Source organism: Lutjanus erythropterus, chromosome 21, assembly GCF_056507025.1.
Source record: "Lutjanus erythropterus isolate fLutEry1 chromosome 21, fLutEry1.hap2, whole genome shotgun sequence".
NCBI lineage: Eukaryota > Metazoa > Chordata > Actinopteri > Lutjaniformes > Lutjanidae > Lutjanus > Lutjanus erythropterus.
Genome location: NC_139337.1, coordinates 30,822,371 through 30,842,713, shown reverse-complemented (window position 1 = coordinate 30,842,713; position 20,343 = coordinate 30,822,371). Strand labels below are relative to the sequence as shown.

At 40.6% G+C, this 20,343-nt stretch overlaps 1 protein-coding gene across 2 annotated transcripts in view; it reads right to left on the bottom strand.

The window, feature by feature from the left end:
- Positions 1-3,318: 3,318 nt before the first annotated feature.
- Positions 3,319-20,343, bottom strand: part of LOC146307868 (gamma-aminobutyric acid receptor subunit rho-3) — a 30,385-nt gene continuing 13,360 nt past the window's right edge. The window contains exons 1-9 of one of the 2 annotated variants that reach the window (XM_084747773.1): positions 13,247-13,299; positions 12,145-12,212; positions 10,778-11,001; positions 9,964-10,046; positions 9,541-9,678; positions 7,081-7,233; positions 6,639-6,700; positions 5,424-5,555; positions 3,319-4,217 (exon numbers count right to left, since the gene is read on the bottom strand). In XM_084747773.1, coding sequence (XP_084603899.1) covers positions 3,915-4,217; positions 5,424-5,555; positions 6,639-6,700; positions 7,081-7,233; positions 9,541-9,678; positions 9,964-10,046; positions 10,778-11,001; positions 12,145-12,147 — 1,098 coding nt within the window. In that variant the 5' untranslated portion in view covers positions 12,148-12,212; positions 13,247-13,299 and the 3' untranslated portion in view covers positions 3,319-3,914. Of the gene's footprint in view, positions 4,218-5,423; positions 5,556-6,638; positions 6,701-7,080; positions 7,234-9,540; positions 9,679-9,963; positions 10,047-10,777; positions 11,002-12,144; positions 12,213-13,246; positions 13,300-20,343 lie in introns of those variants that run through there. The other variant, XM_084747772.1, reaches the window with a different exon arrangement.

Genomic DNA, 20,343 nt, shown 5'->3' with positions numbered 1-20,343 from the left:
ATCATGAAATGCCTCCATACTGCTTGTCTGGCATAATCCAAGTCTCTTAATGTCCCAACATGCCGTTTACACACCGTCACACCACACACACCCAGTTCAGACAGTGTGAACGTGAACATGGCTCCAAGCTAAAGATCTACAGTGTAGATTCAGGCATTTTTTAGTCACCTTGGCATGTTGGGGTTAATGAGACTTGGATTACAACAGATGAGCAGTATGGAGGCATTTTATGTTTTTATTCTGTTGTTTTTTGACTTTTGAAAATTGGTTACCATTCACTTCCATTGTTTGGGAGATTCTGTGACGCAGAACACAACACAGCAGTGTTTTGAGGACTAACAAACTAAACTCAATCTTAAATCAGTATGAGGGTGAGTAGATAATGACTGAATTTTCATTTTTGGGTGAACTATCCCTTTAACTTGGCTAATCATACCTACTGTTACAAAAATTAAACATTTCATGTCATCTTATTGTCCACTTGAACAAATGAGAAAAAAACAAAACAAAATACTGACGTAGTTTTCCAGGACATCACAAAGAAATTTCCCTGGAAATTTAAAATTTTCACCCATTTTCTTTGTGTTGTCCATGACTGGAAAACTGGCCAGCTGTTTTGCAAATTTTCAAGGATGCAAGGGAACCCTGTTATTATCATTATTATTTCTGTCTACTCTGCACAGATTGTAAAGCCCTCTGAAGCAAATTTGTGATTCAAGGTTTAAATAAAATTGACTTACAGACAGAAATCTGACGATGAAGTTCATCCCAAACAAATTCATGTATTCTAGTAACTGAGCAGCGAGAAGACCAGACTGCTGAGAAGTTCTGTTACTTCAAGTTCATAAGTAATGTCTGAGTGTCTGTGCGGTAAGGTTTAATATCACAGTACCTGGTAGCAGTAGTAGTAGTAGTATCCAGGTCCCAGCGCTCCAAGCGATAACTGCACCTGTAGATCGGCTGGATAAAGTGGATTCTGGTCTGACGTCATGTGACACGGGCTGGCAGGTAAGTCAACGGGATGAGTGCTGCTGCTGTCGATGGTCACCACGGAGACTAGCAGGGGGAGCAGAGGAGAGAAGGAAATGAGTCACAACACCAGCTGGCGTGAAGGAAACACTGCAACAACAAGATTATTTAATGGACTAAAAGTGAAAGCGTCCAGGTAAAAACTGCAGATTGAATTGCTGTACAGTAAACAAAGGAGTCATAATCTTTTATTTGTTTGTGATAAGCAGATGTCCTTCTAAAGGTCCACCACTGTCACCAATGACTCCTTACATCACCCTTTAAAACTAGAGAAAGATGCCAATCACAAAAAGAAAAGTAAGACTTTATTAAGTCTGAGAAACAGATGAATAATCTAAAACAAACAAATACAGAAAGAAAATTCAAAGCAAGTAGTTCACAGTAATAAAACTTTAACAAAATCTTGGCATTTTAGCTTGTTGGAAGAGTTAATGGAGTGAGCATTTATCAGAATAGTAGTCAGTTATTTTTGCTGATTGACAAACACACTGACTGACTAGTTAATACAATCATTCTGTTTGAATCCTATCAATGTACAGCACCAGTACGTATATTTAGACTATAGCTTGTACAGAACAAGAGTGGTTACAAGAAATCAATAATCAATTAATCCATTAGTCAGTCAACAGATCTTTTACTCTGCCAGTATGACAAACATTTGCTGGCTGCAGCTTCTAAAATGTGAGGATTTGCTGTGTTTTTTTATGTGTGTAAATATATATATATATTAACATTTTTGAGATGCTGTACATTGTTTCACATATTCATGAATTTCTTACTCAATACTGCTCAGCCATAGAGCTGCAATTGATTAGTAATCAGTTATTGAATTAATCGCCAACTATTGTGATAATCAATAAATCAGGTTGAGCAATTTTTTAAGAAATAAAAAAGAGGTCAAAATTCTCTGATTCCAGCTTCTCAAATGTGAATATTTTCTGGTTTCCTTAGCAAACTACTCCTTTATGACAGCAGTTAAGCTTCTTAAATTTGAGGATTTATTTTTCTCCTATCATTTACAGTAAATGAAGTTGAAATAATTACATAAAAGTTGAAATACTGTAACTACACAAAGTCATAAATATGAACGTCAAAGTCATAAATATGAGATAATCTCATTATTTCGACTTTTTCTATTTTTCTCATAAGTATGACTTTAATTTGTTTTACTTTTACTGCCGTTAATGGGCTTCCGGTGTCACAAACTGACACCAACATTAACGGCTGGCTGAATTTTCCCCATAACTTGATCAACAAACTTTGCCAGCTAACTATCAGCTAGCTGGGCTGAATTTCTAAGATTAAAATTTCTTCCTGAAAACAGACATTTGCATGAGATTTTTGCAGTAAAAAGATTCTGGTATTTAAGCTAACTATCCATGGAACTAACGCTAGCTTAAAGCGTGTATTTTTAACATTAGGTTCGGTTGGTGCTGACCAGTCTTTTTTTTTTTTTAACCTGAATTAAAAACCGTGTCTGTTTGCGTTAGTTAGTCTAGTTGATGAGAAAAACGTCCAGGAAAGCACCTTTGCAAGTTTCAGTCCAGTTAACCGAGCTGTGAACCTCCTGTCCCCCGGTATTTCTGGGTCAAACAGCAGCTAGCATAACGTAACGGACTCTGTGATTAGCATCCTGCCGTTAGCTGGTTAACGTCCACAAATGAACGGGAACGTTAACGTTAGAGGAAGCTAACGGTCACCGCTACATCCAGTTAGCATTGTGCTAATATATCTCGATTTTATGTGTTAAAAATCTGCTAGTGATCGACTTGTTTTCAGTGATCACGCCTCAACGAAAAACTCACCTGTCCTCCTGCTGCGTTCAGGTCCGGCTTGATTTTTGGCTGTCTTGCGGTGTGTTTGCGGGATTGTGAACTTGTGAACTCTTCCTTTGCTTCCACAAAAATCGCCCGTAACGTTACTTTTCCCCATCAACGCACAAACTCTGTTGTTGCTATGGAAACTGTACGTTTCACCAGCATAATGAAAGTTATAGATAGCTCTATATTATTAAATTTTAATTTAATTTAGCAGTACACCTGCAGGGGAGGAAATAGAAATACAGAAGCCCCAAACGCATCTCCCACAGGAAAGCATTTATTTATTTATTTATTTATTTAAATTTTAAATTTTAAAGATATTTCTTAAACTTTAATGTCCTGGTCGTTAACTTATACTGTGACTTTTATGTCCCAACAATCCTGCTGGAGTCTGGAAACTTTATTTCTTATTTTATTCATTTAAAAAAAGTATATATAAAAAAAAAAGTATAAAAAGACCAAATAAAACTTATGAAAGAGCCACAATGTGTTTTTAATCATAACATCCCTGCAGGTTGCTAAAAACCCCAAAGTCACACACACATAAAGTTCAAACATGGCCCTGCAGTGAACATACCTTCACATGAAGAAGATAAAAATTTAATTAGGATTAAATCACATGTACAGTAGTCGGTTGGCTCCACTCACATCGTTCATCAGGTCAAAGGAGGATGTTTTTCACAGAACATTTTCAAATAAATTTAATCCTAATTCAATATTTCCTTGATAAAGATACCAACAAAAGTGTAGTAAGAGTATTAGATTGTTATGAAGCACAGATAGAAGAGTCACATCAGGATCCGTTACTGTCCAAGTGTCAGGATTCAACCCGCTCCTGCGAGACAGATGTCAGGGTGAAACTGTACACGATTAAGAGCTCGTACTCTGAGGAACTCGAGTGCTTTTATCTCTGCTGTAAAGAACACGATTAGTGATGAGGGGCCTCCTGCGATCAAGAGTTAATTCAGTGAAGTGGCCTGTGGGCCCCGTGGAGCGCAGGAATCCTCCATCACGCTCTCTGACTCGGCACCGTCACGGAGTTCATGGAGAGCGCGTGGTGCAGGATCACGAGTACAGGCTCCAGTAGATGGTGTTAAAGAGCAGGTAGGACAGGGGGAAGGCCAGGCGCGAGTACGAGTCGATCATGTAGCTGTTGCTGACCAGCAGGTCCACGTTTTCGCGCACCGACCACTGCCGGCGGAGGCGGGTCCCCTCCGTGGGCCGGATGTCCGGGGTTTGGGCCGGCGTGGTGAGGGGGTCAGAGGTCAGGGTGGGCGCGATGCGGGAGAACGGAGTCAGTTCAATGTCGTTGTCGTGGAAACAGCCGTCGAAGGCCATCGCCTGGCTGGCGTTGAAGGTGGATGGGATCTGACACAATACAGAGAAGAACAGAACAGTACTGTGTGATCTTTACCTCGGAGTTTTTATAGTTTTGTGTTTTAAATTTAGTCAGTTTAGTTTCAGTTAGTTTCCAGAGTGTTTGCTTGTTTCAGTTTAGTTTTTGTTTAGTTTTTATTAGTTTCAGTTTTAGTTTTTTATCATAATGAGGGGGGCAGGATTTAAGACATTCAGAATAAATATTAAAATACAAGCACAATACTTTGTTAAGACTATCGACACATCCATGTGGACATCACAGTCTAAATAAATGCACCAGGGCCTCCTCATTCATACTGTGCTGACTGAGTTTCCCCCCAAACCTTTCAATGTGCTGCTTCTGTACCGCACACAGCTGGTGCTCTTTTTTCGTCTCAGTGGACCGATGATCGATGAGATCACTTCACCAGCTCAGCCGTCTGATGAGCTGTCGATAAAACATGCCATCTGCTCCGCCCCCAAACCGTTTTTCCCAACATTTTCTGCTACGTACCGACATGACGGCCTCAGACTTACTTTCTCCTACCGCCGTAAAACTGCTCTACTGTTCATGTATTTCATCATGAGGCAGGCTTCATGCATCATTAAAAACAAGTATATCTCCATGCTTAATAACACTTTAAATGTCTTGTTGTGTCTGAACAGTCTGAATCTCAATAATCATTCAGTTTACTGGAATTTAAGATGAAGACAACCTGCACATTTTCACCTTTATCAGCTGAAACTGAGAAAATTTTCAAGCATTTCTGCAAGAAAAAATGCCTAAATAATCTTTTATTAAAATAGCATCTGATTAATCTGTTGAATCATCTAATGGATTAATCAACTAATCATTAATTTGTAAAGGAGCTAAAGCTGTGAGATTAATGTAGTGGAGCAAAAAGTGCCGTTATTCCCTCTGGGATGTAGTGGAATAGGAAAAACCACCTCTGATTTGTACTTCAGTACAGTCATTAGCTAAATGTACTTAGTTACATTCCACCTCTGAAAATTACCCAGAAGATGTCAGATTTAAATCTTTAGGTCTGGATGTGAAAAGGCTCTTTGTGTACGTTCTGATGTAATGTCTCTGTTTGGACACTAGAGGGAGACATTCAGTGAAACATGAGGTTCCTGCTCCTCTGTCACCTCCATGGTTCCCTCCCTGTCTGAGTGTTGATGTGTGCTGTAATAATCCTGTGTGTCGCCTGCGCTGACCTTCCCCCTCTTCATCTTCCTCATCTCCTCCAGAGTGGTGCAGTAGTTCACAGCCGCGTACTCGATCACAGACAGGAAGACAAACAGGAAGCTGGTCCACAGGTAGATGTCCACCGCTTTAACATACGATACCTGGACAACGAACACACACACACACACACAAACACACACACACACACACACACACACACACACACACACACACAGACGAGCACAAAACATCAAATACATCAATGATCAATCAACAGCTCATTAAAGTAAAAAATTGGACACAGACTGCATGCACACGTTTTTATCTGCAGTGCATTATGCATTAAAGGGACAGTTCACCCAAAATTAAGAATAGTGGTAGTACTATTCATGCATTGTGACTGTTTTGGTGTGATTTTGGCCAAACTTAACCCTCCAACCACATCACTGTGCAGAAGGAAGCGTGCATCTGCTCACTGAGGAGAGGTTACAGCTCAGCTAAGGAAGAGGTTATTAATGTTCACACCCTGCAATGCCACGAGCCTCTCGCCCATGAGTAGATGCATGCTGTGTGGTGATACGATCGGTGGAAAGAGAATAGTTCCCACAAGAAAACTACTTTCTTTCTGCAGTAGAATATACTGGAGCTACTTTTGTTCAGCTCAAAAGAAAGTAGTTCCTACATGAAACTGCTCACAACAAGGTGTGTGGGTTATCTTGAGTAACCAGGTCATGATTTCTGGAAAGAGATATCACTGTAAATGTATTTTTTGGAGCTTTGAGCACCACAAGCTGAGTGCAGACATCTCTGTGGGTCTCTGCTGGGAGAGGAATCCCTTCCTTGTTCTTCCTGTTTTTCTAGTTGAAGGGGATTTTTGCAGTGTAAGAGTGTGTGGAGTGTAAAGCCCCTTGAGGCAAAGTTGTGACTTGTGATATTGGGCCGTAAACGGTGCATGGTGGTCGCGCACATCCAAACACCATTTAATGTAGGTGCTGGACCTCAGTCATTATCTCCTCACCCTCATGCCGACTGAAGGTCAGTTTTAGTTTGTTAGTCCACAAAACACTGCTGGAGTTTCACAGGAAAACACTGCTGCTGAATCTCACAAACAACAAACACACCAAACTACTTTCCTGAGGCCAGAAAGTCTCAAACTGACCACAGGAGCCCATATGAGTGTGAAGACGAGCAACGTGGCCGACTGTACCTGAAGGCCTCTTGACCCACACAAAGGCAGCAGTTACCTGAGGCATGGAGGAGGACACTCCGGTGATGATGGTGGACATGGTGAGCACTGTGGTTATACCTTCAGAAGGAGAAAACACAGGTGTTTTTACATCGCAGCTCATCTGTTTTCACACATAACACGACCTCTGACACCTGATGGGTCCACTTCTACAGAAAAACTTCAAATGATACAGGAAATTTTGCGAAGACTCATTGTTTCACCAAAGTATAGATTTCTCAACTTCATGACCTCTGTCTCTTTTGTTAATTCTGATTAGCAGGTTTAATTTGACTGGATTTGAACATTTTGCATATTTTTATATTCTGGCATGGAGGCACAAAAATATTACATAGTCACATTGTAGCAAAAATCATGTTTCCACAAACTAATGTCATGAAATTTTAGACTTTGATTTTTGGTCCATGTTAATTACTGTAATTAACATATGATGGTGTTACCCAGAGAGACACGAGCAGGAACGGCCCTCCGGTCGATCCAGAAGGAAACCCAGGATAGAACGACCATCAGCATGGTGGGAAAGTACGTCTGCAGCATGAAGAAGAAGATGTGCCTCCGCAAAATGAAGTTAATGAACAGACGATTGTACCAACCTGAGAAAAAAAGACATGAAGACATTGAACATTTCATTGAGAAACGACGGCATTAAAGGGTAATGCTGGCACTTTTCAACCCGGGTCCTATTTTCTTCTGTTATAATAATACACTTTACAAAAGGCAGGTGGCAAAACAGACAGAGATGTAGCTTAATCCTTACAGGTGAGTCTGGCAACATTATGGAAAGGATCCCTACAGAGAGAGAGACATTTTTTTTTAAAGAGTACGAACCTTCTTGTTTAATCAGAAACAGCTGTGTTGGTGCACTCATCAAACCCACCAGAGTCCATTTACAGAAACAGTCATTTTAACATCGTAAAACACACTTCATTTTAACTCAACAGAAACAAAATAAAACTCACCAAAACCATCTTGGTTCCTCTTTCCACTGTTCCAGCAATCACCAGTTCTGGTTTGGTTGAAATAAATCCGTAATTCACTGAGTTAGATGTAAAAATATTCTGACTCCACACGTCGTTTCTGCCCGCTGCTTCTCTGATGTCTGACCTCCCTCTCGCTCCTCTCCTGATATTTTCCCCTCTGACTCGGTGAATTAAAGGTTTATTTGAACCAAACAACCAGAGCTGGTGTTTACAGGAACAGTTGGAAAAACCAATCAAGACAGTTTTGGTGAGTTTTATTTAGTTTCTATCCAGTTTGAATGAAGTGTGCTTTACAAGGATAAAATTACTGTTTCTATACATGGAGTCTGGTGGATTTGGCGAGAACAATAAAATAGCTTCTTGTGGTTAAACAAAAAGGTTCGTACTCTTTAATAAAAAGCTCTCTCTCTGTACGGATCCTTTCCATAACGCTGTCAGAGGTTTAGAATAACAATCTGAGTCTGTCAGTGGTAAAACAAACACTTTTAGTGGAGGGACTGACTCTTCATAAACTGCCTGTTTTGTGGCTGATGCCTGCAGCTCTCTGTCTCAATACAGAACTAATTACAAAAATCACTGGCCTCATTAGTCACAAAAAACATGGAAAAACAGGTTCCAGGTTGAAAAATATACCAAAGTTACCCTTTAATCTTCTGCTAAATTCAGAGCAGAATTCAGGTTTCACACTTCCCACCAGATGTTGCTACAGGAATTTCCTCACTTTTTTTGTTTTTAACAGGGCTGGATTCGTGCAAAGAGGCACAAAAAACACTTTACTGTTTCAACACGTAAACAGGATCAAACACAGAGTGAGATGCTCACTACTGTCTAAAACTTCTTCACTAGAAACACCCTAAAAGACACAGAGCCTGCGAGATTCTTAAACTGCCTTCACACTGTGAAACTTTGATGCAACAGGCTGCAGGCTGCAAATTGCATCAAACATAATTTCCATGCAACTTGACAGTTACACAAAGCAAATCAAAAATACACAAAATCTCATGCAACACAATTTAGTTTTGCTATAATTAGCTAAGTAGGTTGGTTATGTTTTGATAACTGTTTTCTCACTAGAGTATATCAAGTGGAAAGTGTCATTGTAACTACATTTGCATTTCTGTATTTTATTTTGTATAATTTTCTCGATGGATAAAATCACTTAAGTTTTTATATTAAAGCATAATTATAACTAAGCTAGCATTAACAGCGGTCACATGCTAACTGCTATGTTAACAAACACTCCCTCACAACTTGGCATGAACAATTTCATTCTGCAAACATCCAAAAGATCATCTTCTGTTTTTTCATTTATTCATTTTGGTGATCAGCTGCCGTCAAATTGAAATCAATCAGTCAAATCAATTAAAAAAAAGTTGAATTGTTTGGAAAGTAGCGTGTTTGGTGTCATCATGTGACAGGTCATTAGCGTTTACTCAAACCGATTAATCGATTATCAAAATAGTTTAATAAACGATCAGTAATTGAATAATCGCTGCAGCTCTAGTGTTAACAGGCCATCTCACTGTTTTTATTTCCTCTTTGCAGATATAAATCTTAAATTTTCAGCATTTCCTCCATAATTTTTTATTAATTTAGCGAACAAATAAATAAAAGAACAGCATTCTCTTTTATATTTTTCTTTCTATGGCCACTCCAGTGCTCCGTAGAATACTTTTTACTTTTAGACAGCAGCGTCCACATACTTTTGGCCACTGAGCACAAACAAACAGGATGCCATAAAAATGATTCTGTATTATATTTGTATTCTATTATGTTTCAGCAGTGAACCACCTGCTGCATCCTTTTGACAACAGAATCCTCTGCCCTGTCACCATGAATTCAGGTTATTAAACCATACACACACACACACACACACACACACACACACACACACACACACACACACACACACACACACACCGGTGCTGCTGTAGAAAGCCAGGCCACTGGAGGCGTGGAAATGCTCAATGAAGAACTGAGATAAGACGATCTCATCCGTCCTCAGAGAGTCGTTTCCATTCTTCCAGTAAAGCATCAGGTCGTTCTCATTATACGCATCTGTGGAGAGAAAAAGAAGGAATGAGAGAAAGGAAGAAAGAGAGCGAGAGGTGTTCAGTGTCACAGAAAAACTGAGAAAAAACGAGAACTGAGAAAAACACAGATTAGCTGAGTTCATCCTGCTATTAACCTGTTTTCCTCTTCATGTTCTTATATCATGAAGTAACACATGCAGCGAGAAGTGTATACTATAGTATACATGTGTGTGTGTATATTATGTGTGTGTGTGTGTGTGTGTGTGTGTGTGTGTGTGTGTGTGTGTGTGTGTGTGTGTGTGTGTCTCACAGCTCTCCAGCTCCAGCGAGCAGTTCTGTGTGTCCAGAGGGAAGCTGCTGAAGTCCATCGAGCAGAGAGCCGTCACAGTGACCCTGAAACACACAAACGCACAATGCATCTTTCACTACAGTAATTTATCGTGGCCTGGATGGACCTCTCCTGCTGTTGCCATGGAAACCAGAGTGTAACCGTCTCCCATGTCGAGTAGGAAAAATGGTGAATAAAGCAAAATGGTTTTTGGCGTGTTAGAGGGCAGAGGCGAAGGATGGATGGAGGAAGTGTTTAGGAGGGCTCGGGTTTGGATCAGTGCTGCTAAGATAGCTAACCGGTAAACTTAAATGACATATATGGAAGTAAGATAGTGTTTTAATAACTATAATTACTTTTCAGCCACGCTAGCTGCACGGCTGTATGGATGATGACATTGGTCCGCCCACCAATTTGCACATTTTAGCCTCAGACTGAAATATCTCTGAAAGATACCACTACTGTATAGAAACTATAGGATGGACTGACATGGAATGGAATGAATCACACTGAACTGATGATCCCCTGAATTTTCCTCCAAAGCTCTCAGCAGGTTGGGAAATATTTCATCTACTTGATGTTTAGTGCTTCTTAGCAAATGTTAACATGCTAACGTGCTAAGATGCTCTTCTTTGACTCTGACTGGCTCGTTCTCTTTTGTTGGTTTTTGTTGTTTGGACTGAGTACATTTGGTCATGAGAAAAGTTAAGGTAAAAATATCAGGGTAAGCCAATCAGATGCAGAGAATGTTGGGTCATGACTTCACCATCCTAGGGGGAAAAAAACTGTCCGGCACCTGACGCTGTAGAGGATGTTTCCATCTGGGTAAACCCGCAGCATGATGTTCTCCATGGTGGTGTCGTGGATGAAGGAGCGCTTGGAGTGAACGAAGAAGACGTCAGGAACCCAAATCTTCTTCACCAGCCTCGAGTCAAACGTCCTGCTCTGATTGTTTCGGGACGGAAACGCCAGACGCTCGTCTTTCCAGTAGTGACGCAGGTACAAGGTCATGGTGAAGTCCTGCAGGACACAAACACAAAACCAAAGAAATAATGTTGATCTTTTCTTTGTGTCCCAGCTTTGATTTTTAGATTGATGAACTTATACCACAGTGCTACGGAGGCCCTGAGAGGAAAGTGATCCACTTTCTAAGTCTGATCCAAAATGTTTATGACTTTAGAAAAGGTGAAAAGAAAATCTTCCTAAGTTCCTTAATTTGTAACACAGGTGAAAATCCACATGCCTGCAACAAATCCACAATAATTCATCAACAGTCTCACATCTCTGTGTGAAGATATTTTTGTCTTTCTGCTTCTCTTTCCTCGTCTTCTCTTTTCTTTCTTTCTTTCTTTCTTTCTAATGTTTTGTTGTTATTTCAAACATGGATTTGTATAAAATGATGCTAAAATAACAAATGATTTAATCGTAGGTTTCAAAGTTGTAAATATTATATGTGAGCAACATGTGAGCAGCATAAATGGAAGGGAAAAATCATTATTTGATGTTAAAGTCTGACGTCTTTTGCACGATGGTGTCACTTTTATTTTGGGATCATTGGAGCTGAAAAGGCTCAGAAATCAGTGTCACTGATGGATGAAGTGGACATTTTTCAGCAGCAGCCTGAGAACAAGAACGCAGTCTGAGGTTTGGTCCAGACTACATGCAGATTTTTTAACAATCCTGCAGAGGCTGCCATGACAACACCGTCCTCCGCACAATTTATCTCTCTTGGCTGCAGGAACTCGACAAAGCACTTGTAAGTAAGTGGCCGGCTGAGTTGAAAGCGGAGCCATCGAGGGGTCACAAACCAGACGAAGTGAACCGACAGGAAGTGATGTCAGAGCAGCCCGAAGTGGACGTCACACCCTTTTTTTTTAACCCTCTGAAGTTCCAGCTTTCAGTAACCGTTTCTTAACTCCTAACGCAGGGATCAAAAGAGCCAAAAACTTCCATGGTGACCCTGAAGAGGCGAACAACTACCAGATAATTTAGAGGAAAGGATGCTGATGTAGATATATGAACTAGGGCTACAATGATTACTCAAAAAACTTTTGACACTCAAATTCTAAAAATCAACAATGCATATTCTTTGCATGAAAGCTTTGTTTGATCCATATAACTACATACAATACGTTGTGTTTTGATTAAACAGCGATTCCTCACCATGTTGACCTCTGAGATGCTGTCGATGCTCTCCACCTGCACGTCGATGCCTACAGGGATGGCTGCACCTGAAACAACATAAGAACATTAAAGGCAATCACTCAAACTCAAAACTCATAAATCAGTGAGAAACTTCTGCAGTAAAATGACAGAACAGCCTTCAGGAAACACTGAAAGGATTCTCTGATTTCACATCACCTGAGGTGTTCAGCAGAAACATCTGAGCTGAAATTTGGCAGCTTGAAACAACAACTTCCTGTCATAACACTTTTTATATAGTTTTCAGTAAGTTTGCATGATAATGGTTTGTCAGTGGTTTCCATACTGGACCAACAGTGACTTTTCAAAAAGAGTCAGAGATCAATATATATGCTAAGGGAGCAGTTTGGATTTTTTGAAGTGTGGTTGGGTCTGCAGCAAAATCTATTTCATACATCTAAAAAAATCAAAATCATTTTAAGTATACACTATATTTATAATATTTTCATCACTTGATCTTACTGTCATGCAGCCTTTTCTGATAGAAAACTGCTGTTATACCAACCGACCAAATATCACTCTGTACAAAGCCACCAAACTCTATTGACAAAATCAGTGATTTTACCTCAAAGAAGATGAGAGTTGCAGGTCCACTGGTGACTTAAGTGAAACCTTTTAAAACACTGATAACACAAAACACAATAACACAAACAAGCAGATCAAGGCGGCGGTGGACCTGCAACTCCTGTGTTCTGTACTGTTTTTGCTAAAAGAGTCTAGTTGAGCGAGAGAAAATGATATTTTGCTTATATATTTTACTTATATCAGAGGTTTCCTGTCAAGAAATTCTGAATGATGTCACAGTCAAGTGGTAAAAATATTTTAAATATAGTGTAACATAAACTGACAGTGATTTTTTAGGTGTCTAAAATCTTTTGTCTTTTTTTTTTTTGACTCTATTTCATCTAGTTCTCAGTCTAGGTTTTATTTAACTCTTTATTATTAATATTGCTTTTAAATTTATTTGAAAGGTTTTATTTCTCTCCACGAATAAAGTTTGATTCATTCATTCATACTGTAGGTAATATACTGACTATGGAGTACCTCATAAAAACTCACTCACTTTAAAGACAATGGTGTGGTTTTACTCTCCGCCAACAGAAACCTTCAGTAAAGACTTTTCATGTCCCGTGATGGTATACATGTTGTTTCAGAGGATTTTTCCTGAGCAAAACTTTGGAAAAAACTGACATATGTAATAAAACTGGTCTGAAATGACTCAGACTGAATGAACAACAGCTTCTGTCTCATGTGTCTCTTCAGTCCCTTCATCTGAATCGGCCCTCAAACCTCATTTTGGTCAAACGCTGCAAACAACATCCTTTGTCCCCGCCACCAGCTCACCACAGCCATCAACATCTGTCCTCCACACTCCCCCGCTCCATCCGCCTCATTAGCAGATTAAGCTTGTTAAACCTGAACAGCCTGATTTGTGCACACAAACAGAGTAGAAATAGCTAAACAGCACAAATCCCCAACCCCCCCTCCAAAAAAAAAAAAACTTACTCTGAGCCACGGCTCCTCGCTCCCTGCCTCCTCAAAGCAATCATGACCTGGCAAACTTTGGGAAGGAGGCTTTTCGAGACGTTTGTCCTCCCTGTAACCAACTGTGATGATTTTTGGTGGTCAATCTACTCGGGTAATTTTAGGATTTATACATTGCTGCGGGCTGCTGCCTAAAAAGCTCATTCCAGAGTCGACCACAAGCATCAGCAGTGACTTTACTGTTGTCTTAAACTTTCTAGCCGTAACACTTGGAGTATGTTCTGTAGAATATGTGTTCAGACAGTGAGGGGAATGAACTGGAGGTATGAGGCATCATGACTGTCAGTTTACAGTTGTGTTAAATCACTTCTGACACATGAACTTTTGCCGCTCTGCATGATATGCAGCTTAAACAATGTCCACATGTCTACAGTTAAACTGGGTTAAAACTGTGAAGGCTCGCATTATGATTGTTCTTTCAAGAGTAATTAAAAGAATATTTTTAATGTAAAGCAGCTCCTAACTACACATTGAATATCTTTATTTCAAAGGGACAAAATCAAGTCGCAGAGTTTCGGAGATTTCCGCCTTCTCTCTAATATAATAGGACTGAATGGCACTCAGCTTGTGGTGCTCAAAGAACTCGTGTCTCTTTGCAGAAATCATGACCTGGTTGCACAAGATAATCCACACACCTTGTTGAAAGCAGTTTCATGTAAGAACTACTTTTTTCCTAGTAAAAACAAAGTAGTTCCTGTAGATTCTTCTGCAGAAAGAAAGTAGTTCCTACATGAAACTGCTCACAATGAGGTGTGTGGATTATTCTGAGTAACCGAGACTTTGGTTTTGAATTTGTCAAATGTATTTTTTTTGTGATTTGAGCATCACATGCTGAGTGCCATTATACTGGAGAGGAGGCAGACATTTCTACAGCCTCACATAATCACACAAAAGTTATCTTGATGGATAAGCAGCACTGCAGGCCGGGAGAAAAATATGTATTTTTGATTTTGGGGTGAACTCTCCCTTGTGAGCAGAACAGTTATATATAGAGCTGCACAATTAATTGAAATTTAATTGGAATCGCAACATGGCTTTCTGCAAATTTCAAATTGCAGGAGGTGCAATATTTGTTAAAAGCAAAATATGTAAAAAAAAAAATGGGGCAATTAAATATCAGTAACACTGAGTCTTAAGTTGTTGCATTTGCAAATAGATTTAAAAAGGAAACAAGTCAGTTTTAACCAACATGCCTGGAAGTTGTTCTGGTGAAATCGCTGGTATCTCAGAGGCCACTGGTCAAGACCAAGAACAGTAAATGAAAATGCATTTAGAGCTGCAAATCACTAAAACCATGTCTGCTGGTTTAGGATGCATAAACACACACACACAGTCTCACGCAGACACACTGGTTTGGGTTTGTCTGTGACCTCCGTCTGGACGCGGTTTACCAGGTTACATTCCTGTTTTCACCCTCGAGGATGACAAGGAAAAACAACAACAATGTACTCGAAAGCGTCCGTGTGCCTTTTTGTGTGAATGTGGATGTACAGTGTGTTAATTCCACTCGAGCGTTAGCAGACCCCGCAGCTCAATAAACACTTTATTTAATGAAGTTCATCTGACAGCCAGGACCATAAAGCTCCCGCTGCAGCCGGGCTTTGTCCCGGCATGACTCGTAAAAACCACCAGCAGCGCAGACTCAATATTTAACGTCACCCAGACAACGAGAGCTGTTGGTGGGAAAAACCTGAGACAGAAGGTCACTCACTCACTCCGCTCTCTCTTCACTGCTTTCCTTTTCCCATGTCACACCCAGTCAGTTTCAGATGTTTTATAGGGAGACACGTGCGAAAGGAGGTCAAGTTCTACTTCACAGAATCATCAAAACACCAAAACCAAACCAAAAGTCTTTGAATTTAGACAGATGTCAGGACTGGAACTCGTTAAAGGGACAGTTCTGATTATTTGAAATGGGGTTGTGGGAGTGTATTTCAGCTGATGGTGGTCGACACGCCCCCACTTTGGAGAAGCAGAGAGGAGAACCGGCATGGAAGCTGAGCAATGTCCTGCCACAGCTGCCCCCCAAAAATCAATCAGGTTAAATGTATGCTACATGTAGAATAACTTCACCGCTTTACTTTGCTGTCAGAAAGCCTTTTCCAACGAGAAACCATGAGCCAAATATCACTTTTTAGTTTTTTCTAATATGTTTTGCTGCTGACCTTCACAGCTTCAGTACCGACACTCCTGCTGCTTCTCTTCATGTCGACCTCCGTCTCACACAACCACACTTCAAAAAATCCAAACTATCCCTTTAAATTCTTAGCATTGAAGGTTGCAGTAACGTTTGTTTGGAAGCTGCAGTCCAACAGGACACTAAATGTTACATTAATGGAAAGTCTCCATTCTTTTCTTACTATATTCATTGTGACCAAATACCAAAGCAAAATATGTATAAGAATAACTACGTGAATTTCTAATTCAGGTAACTGATTCTGACGGACAAACTGGAAAAAAAGTTTTCCTGATAGAAACCAAAATTGCCAGATTCTCCTGTCAGGTAATAGACAACCTTTCCCAGTTAGGATAGAGTCTGACTGAGCCTGACAGATTTGATTCAAACGAGAAAACCTTTTATCACCCACTTTCCCACCTGAGTGACATTTCACTACATAAAACTTACACAGACCGATAGTACTGTAAAAAAGGTTTTTAACTTTTTTTGCAGTAAATCTTCTGTCCCTTCTGTCTGTCTGTTCAGGATTTTATCAAATATAAAATGAGCAGTTTGGGATTTGCTTTTCATTTGTGCTTCAACAAATTCTTATTTTTGACCAAACAGACTGAACTGAGGGACTAAATCTGTCTGAATTACTTTTTCATTTCTCTTCGTTTTTGGTCTGGACATTATGTTCCTGCTGCAGCACTGATTAACTCCAGGGTGCATCGGGGAGGCGATTGCAAAAGTGCTCTCTTATGTGCTCCTATGGTAAATAAAACATGGTACAGTGCCCTCTTTGGTGGCCCAATGTGCAAGAAAACAGTCCAAAGTGCCCCCTGGGGAGTCCTTCCAGTGAGAAAACATGATGCAGGCCATCTACACTGCAGAAAAAGAAAATGAGTTGGCCTCGACGCGTCTCTAAATGGTTGGCAATTCAGAGGTCTGGACCGAGCACCAACTATTTCATAAAGACACACGACTGAATTCCTGCCACTTTCTGGTCTGACTGGACACAAAAGTCCTGTTTCAACACTGTGGTGGTGAACATAACGCTGCAGCGAGGGTTGAACCGCAGTTATTGTGGCTGTGATTTCAACAGATGCATCTTTTTCTAATCAGCTGATGTAAACAAGTTGATAAGCAGGTTGTTGTGAAGCGTTGCAGACGTCTCGGCTTTGTCCCTACAAAGAGACAAAAAAGTTCTCGAAAAGCAAAAAGAGAATAACGATGTCCATCGCTGTCTTCAGATAAAAAATACAGCTAGTTATCAAAAGCAGATCACATAGAAAAGTCTACATGTGTGGTTTGGTTCAAGAAATAATTCAGAGATACAGTTTCCCTCATTCCTGTCAGGCTGTCATGATTACTGTGACACCACGGTCATGTGATGCCTTAATTAAATAACGCTACAAATCCACATTTCAGATAATGACACACTGACCGACTTTTTCTAAATCTGCACATTTGTTTATTTCCAATTGTCTCCAAATAACATGACTGATGCTGCACCTCCTATAAGCTTTAACAGACCTGACAGTCTGGAACATTGAATGTTGTATAGAGATGTTATGATCCCTCCTTCTTTATTAGTTTCTTTGGTACAAACTGGGACACTGGAGGAAATAGTTGGTCACGTTGTTCCTGCTCAGCCTGTTTCACACACAGAAAATCAGTGAACAGCCTCAGGTGGACACATTTTTTCTGCAGGATGAGACGGTGTGATTAATGAGGTGATCAACAGCCTGGATTAGTGTTTGCTCAGCATCAGTGAAATAATGCTGCAAACTCCTCTGTCTGTGCAGGGCTTCCTAAATATACTGAAAACACAGATATGTTTTCTGTGTGTGGCTCCAGAAGGCAGCAGGAGTTAATTGTTTGTGTCCCTGTGTGTCGTCCTGCTGGTCACTCTGTCCAACTCTGCACTTTTATTTGGGTAAATCTACAACATCTCAGCTTGTGAGCCGCTGCAGATTTACCTCAATAACACATGAAAATCGTGCTTTGTGCAGCTTTAAGGTCATGTTTTCGTCCCAAATGTTTGTGTGCTCTGCGTTTCAGAATGAGTCCTTTAATCCCTGAACACAAACGCTGCAGATGGATCAATCATAAGCAGCATAATGCAGCTTTAAGGTCTCAGTGTGTTTCCACCCGGCCTCCCCTCTGTGTGCTTTGATTTGACTCTCGTCGATCAGAGGAAGGGGAGAGGTGAGAGGTGGAGGGGGATTAAGAGGTGAGTCCCTGGGCAGCTTTTGGAGAACGTGAACGTCACACTCCTACACAATCCATACCGACTCAGGCCGGCCATGAGTAACACGGGCAGCTTGGACTGACACACTGTAATGTAATGAAAGCTCTGCTCACAGCAGCCTTTTTACTAAACCTTTAAAGAACCACACCGGTGGTTTTCTACGTTCCAACACTTACTGGAAGTAACGTGTTCTTCACATCATCATCATCAGGAACATTTTGGGAACAATATATTGCATGATGTGTTTTTCCTGCAGTCAGTTCATTTAGCATTCATACCACATTCATCTGGCAGATGGTTTATTAACTAAGTACAAATACTGTACTTCAATACAAATTTGAGGTACTTTCATTTGAAGTACCAAGCCACTATCTACATTTACTCAGTGGTGGAAAGAGTACTGAGTATCTCTATTTAAATACAAGTACTGTTACATTACTGAAATATTACTGGTGTTAAAAAATACTTAAAAAGTGGACTGTTTGCAATCGGTTATCCTTATTGGCTACAAAAAATGCCAACCTGTTCTTGTCCTAACTCGTCGCATACCAAAGATTTGTGGCTGCCTCTCAGCATCTGATGCTGAAGCTCAGAGTATCCTTTAGCAGCTGATGCAACCAGAAAAGCTTTTTAAAACGACAAGTTAAATCGTGCTGCACTGATTTGCATTTCCATTACTGCTTTTATCACGGCGAGTCGCACAAAAAAGACCGCGACCAACCCGTGATGACCCCCCTTTTCTTTCCCCCCAAACAAGCGAGTGTTGTGGCGCTCAGCTCGTGTGTGCAGGAGAGCAGAGAGGAAGAGGTTTTTAAAAGTCTCTTTATGCTCAGCTCTCAGTTCTTTAGAAGTTAATCTCTGTGGTTTGAAGTTTAGTTTCTCTCCTGTTTTGCCGTTTTTACGTTCTGGTAGCTGCCGTATTTTACTGTCATGTCTGCCTTCAGCTGCACAGGAGTCTTATCAAGGTACCGCTGATTAAAACACTAATATGGGACTTTTATTGTGAAGTATTTATAGGAAGTTCAGTGTTTATCTACTGTTTTTCAGCTGCTTGACTCGAGCTACACTGCACACACCTTCAAGTTAGTAGCCCTGCTGTAATGGAGATTCTGTGCTGACCGAGTCAAACCGAGTCAAACCGAGTCAAACCAGGCCTAGTCTGACTCACTGGATGTAATATATTCACAGTCATTAATGGGTTAAAAATAATCTGTGCAAATGTAAGAGCAGGAGCAGATTGTTTATTACGCAGATAACCAGATACAGATCCTATTATAGACCAGGTGTAAAGGTCAGGATTTCTCAGCCTTTGTTGCTTTGATTGTGATATTTCTTGTAAATCACTTTGTCATCTGAGTTTTACTTTTAATCTGAATAAACAAAAGCAGGCAATGAAGTATCACCATCAGTTAGAGAAGTTGTGTGATTGATTTTCAAGTATGAGGAAAAAAGGTTTTTGACAATTCAGTCGATTGTTTTACAGGCAGGATGTAATGACTCATCGCGTGTCAGGAGGTGTCAAAGTACACTGAGTCGAACCGCAGTGGTGAATAAACTCTTCAACAGCAGCTTCTTAAACTGACAGACCTGTTCTTTATGACAGGGAGGAATCTGCCAATCAGATCCCAGCTTTGTCACCTGAAAGTGGGGCAGACGAAGTTGAGCTGCGGCCAAAACACACTAGCGTTTGCCTCGGTCCTGCCGCTGGTAAATCAGTTACAGGCAAGAGTGGCGTCTAACTATAACGCAGGAAAGAGCGAGGTGGCCTGATGGGAAGTTTATAGGGTTAATTTAAGTTTACAGACGTCCTTTAAAGGTCGACCTCAATATAGAAACGCTACAAGTCCCTCACATGTGCAAGAAGTAACAAGAAATGTCACTTGGTCTATTTCAGGACTCTGGTCCCGGGAGAGAATTGAAGAGGGGATGGTTTTGATTCTTCGGCTTCTTGGGTCGCACACACAGCAGCTATAGGCTTATCTGAGTCAGAAAAAGCTGAGATTTCCGTCAGTGTAAAATTATAGTCCGTGGAAATGCCGCAGGGCCGTGGGGCAGACAGTGGTGCGTTTGTTGTCCCCACCCTGAGCGACAGGCAGGACCACAGAGACATGCAGGACGCCAAGCAACCATATAGACTGAGGAGACACACTCAGGACGCTGAGTGTGATTTGTTCAAGAACTGTATTTATATGCAAATTTGAAA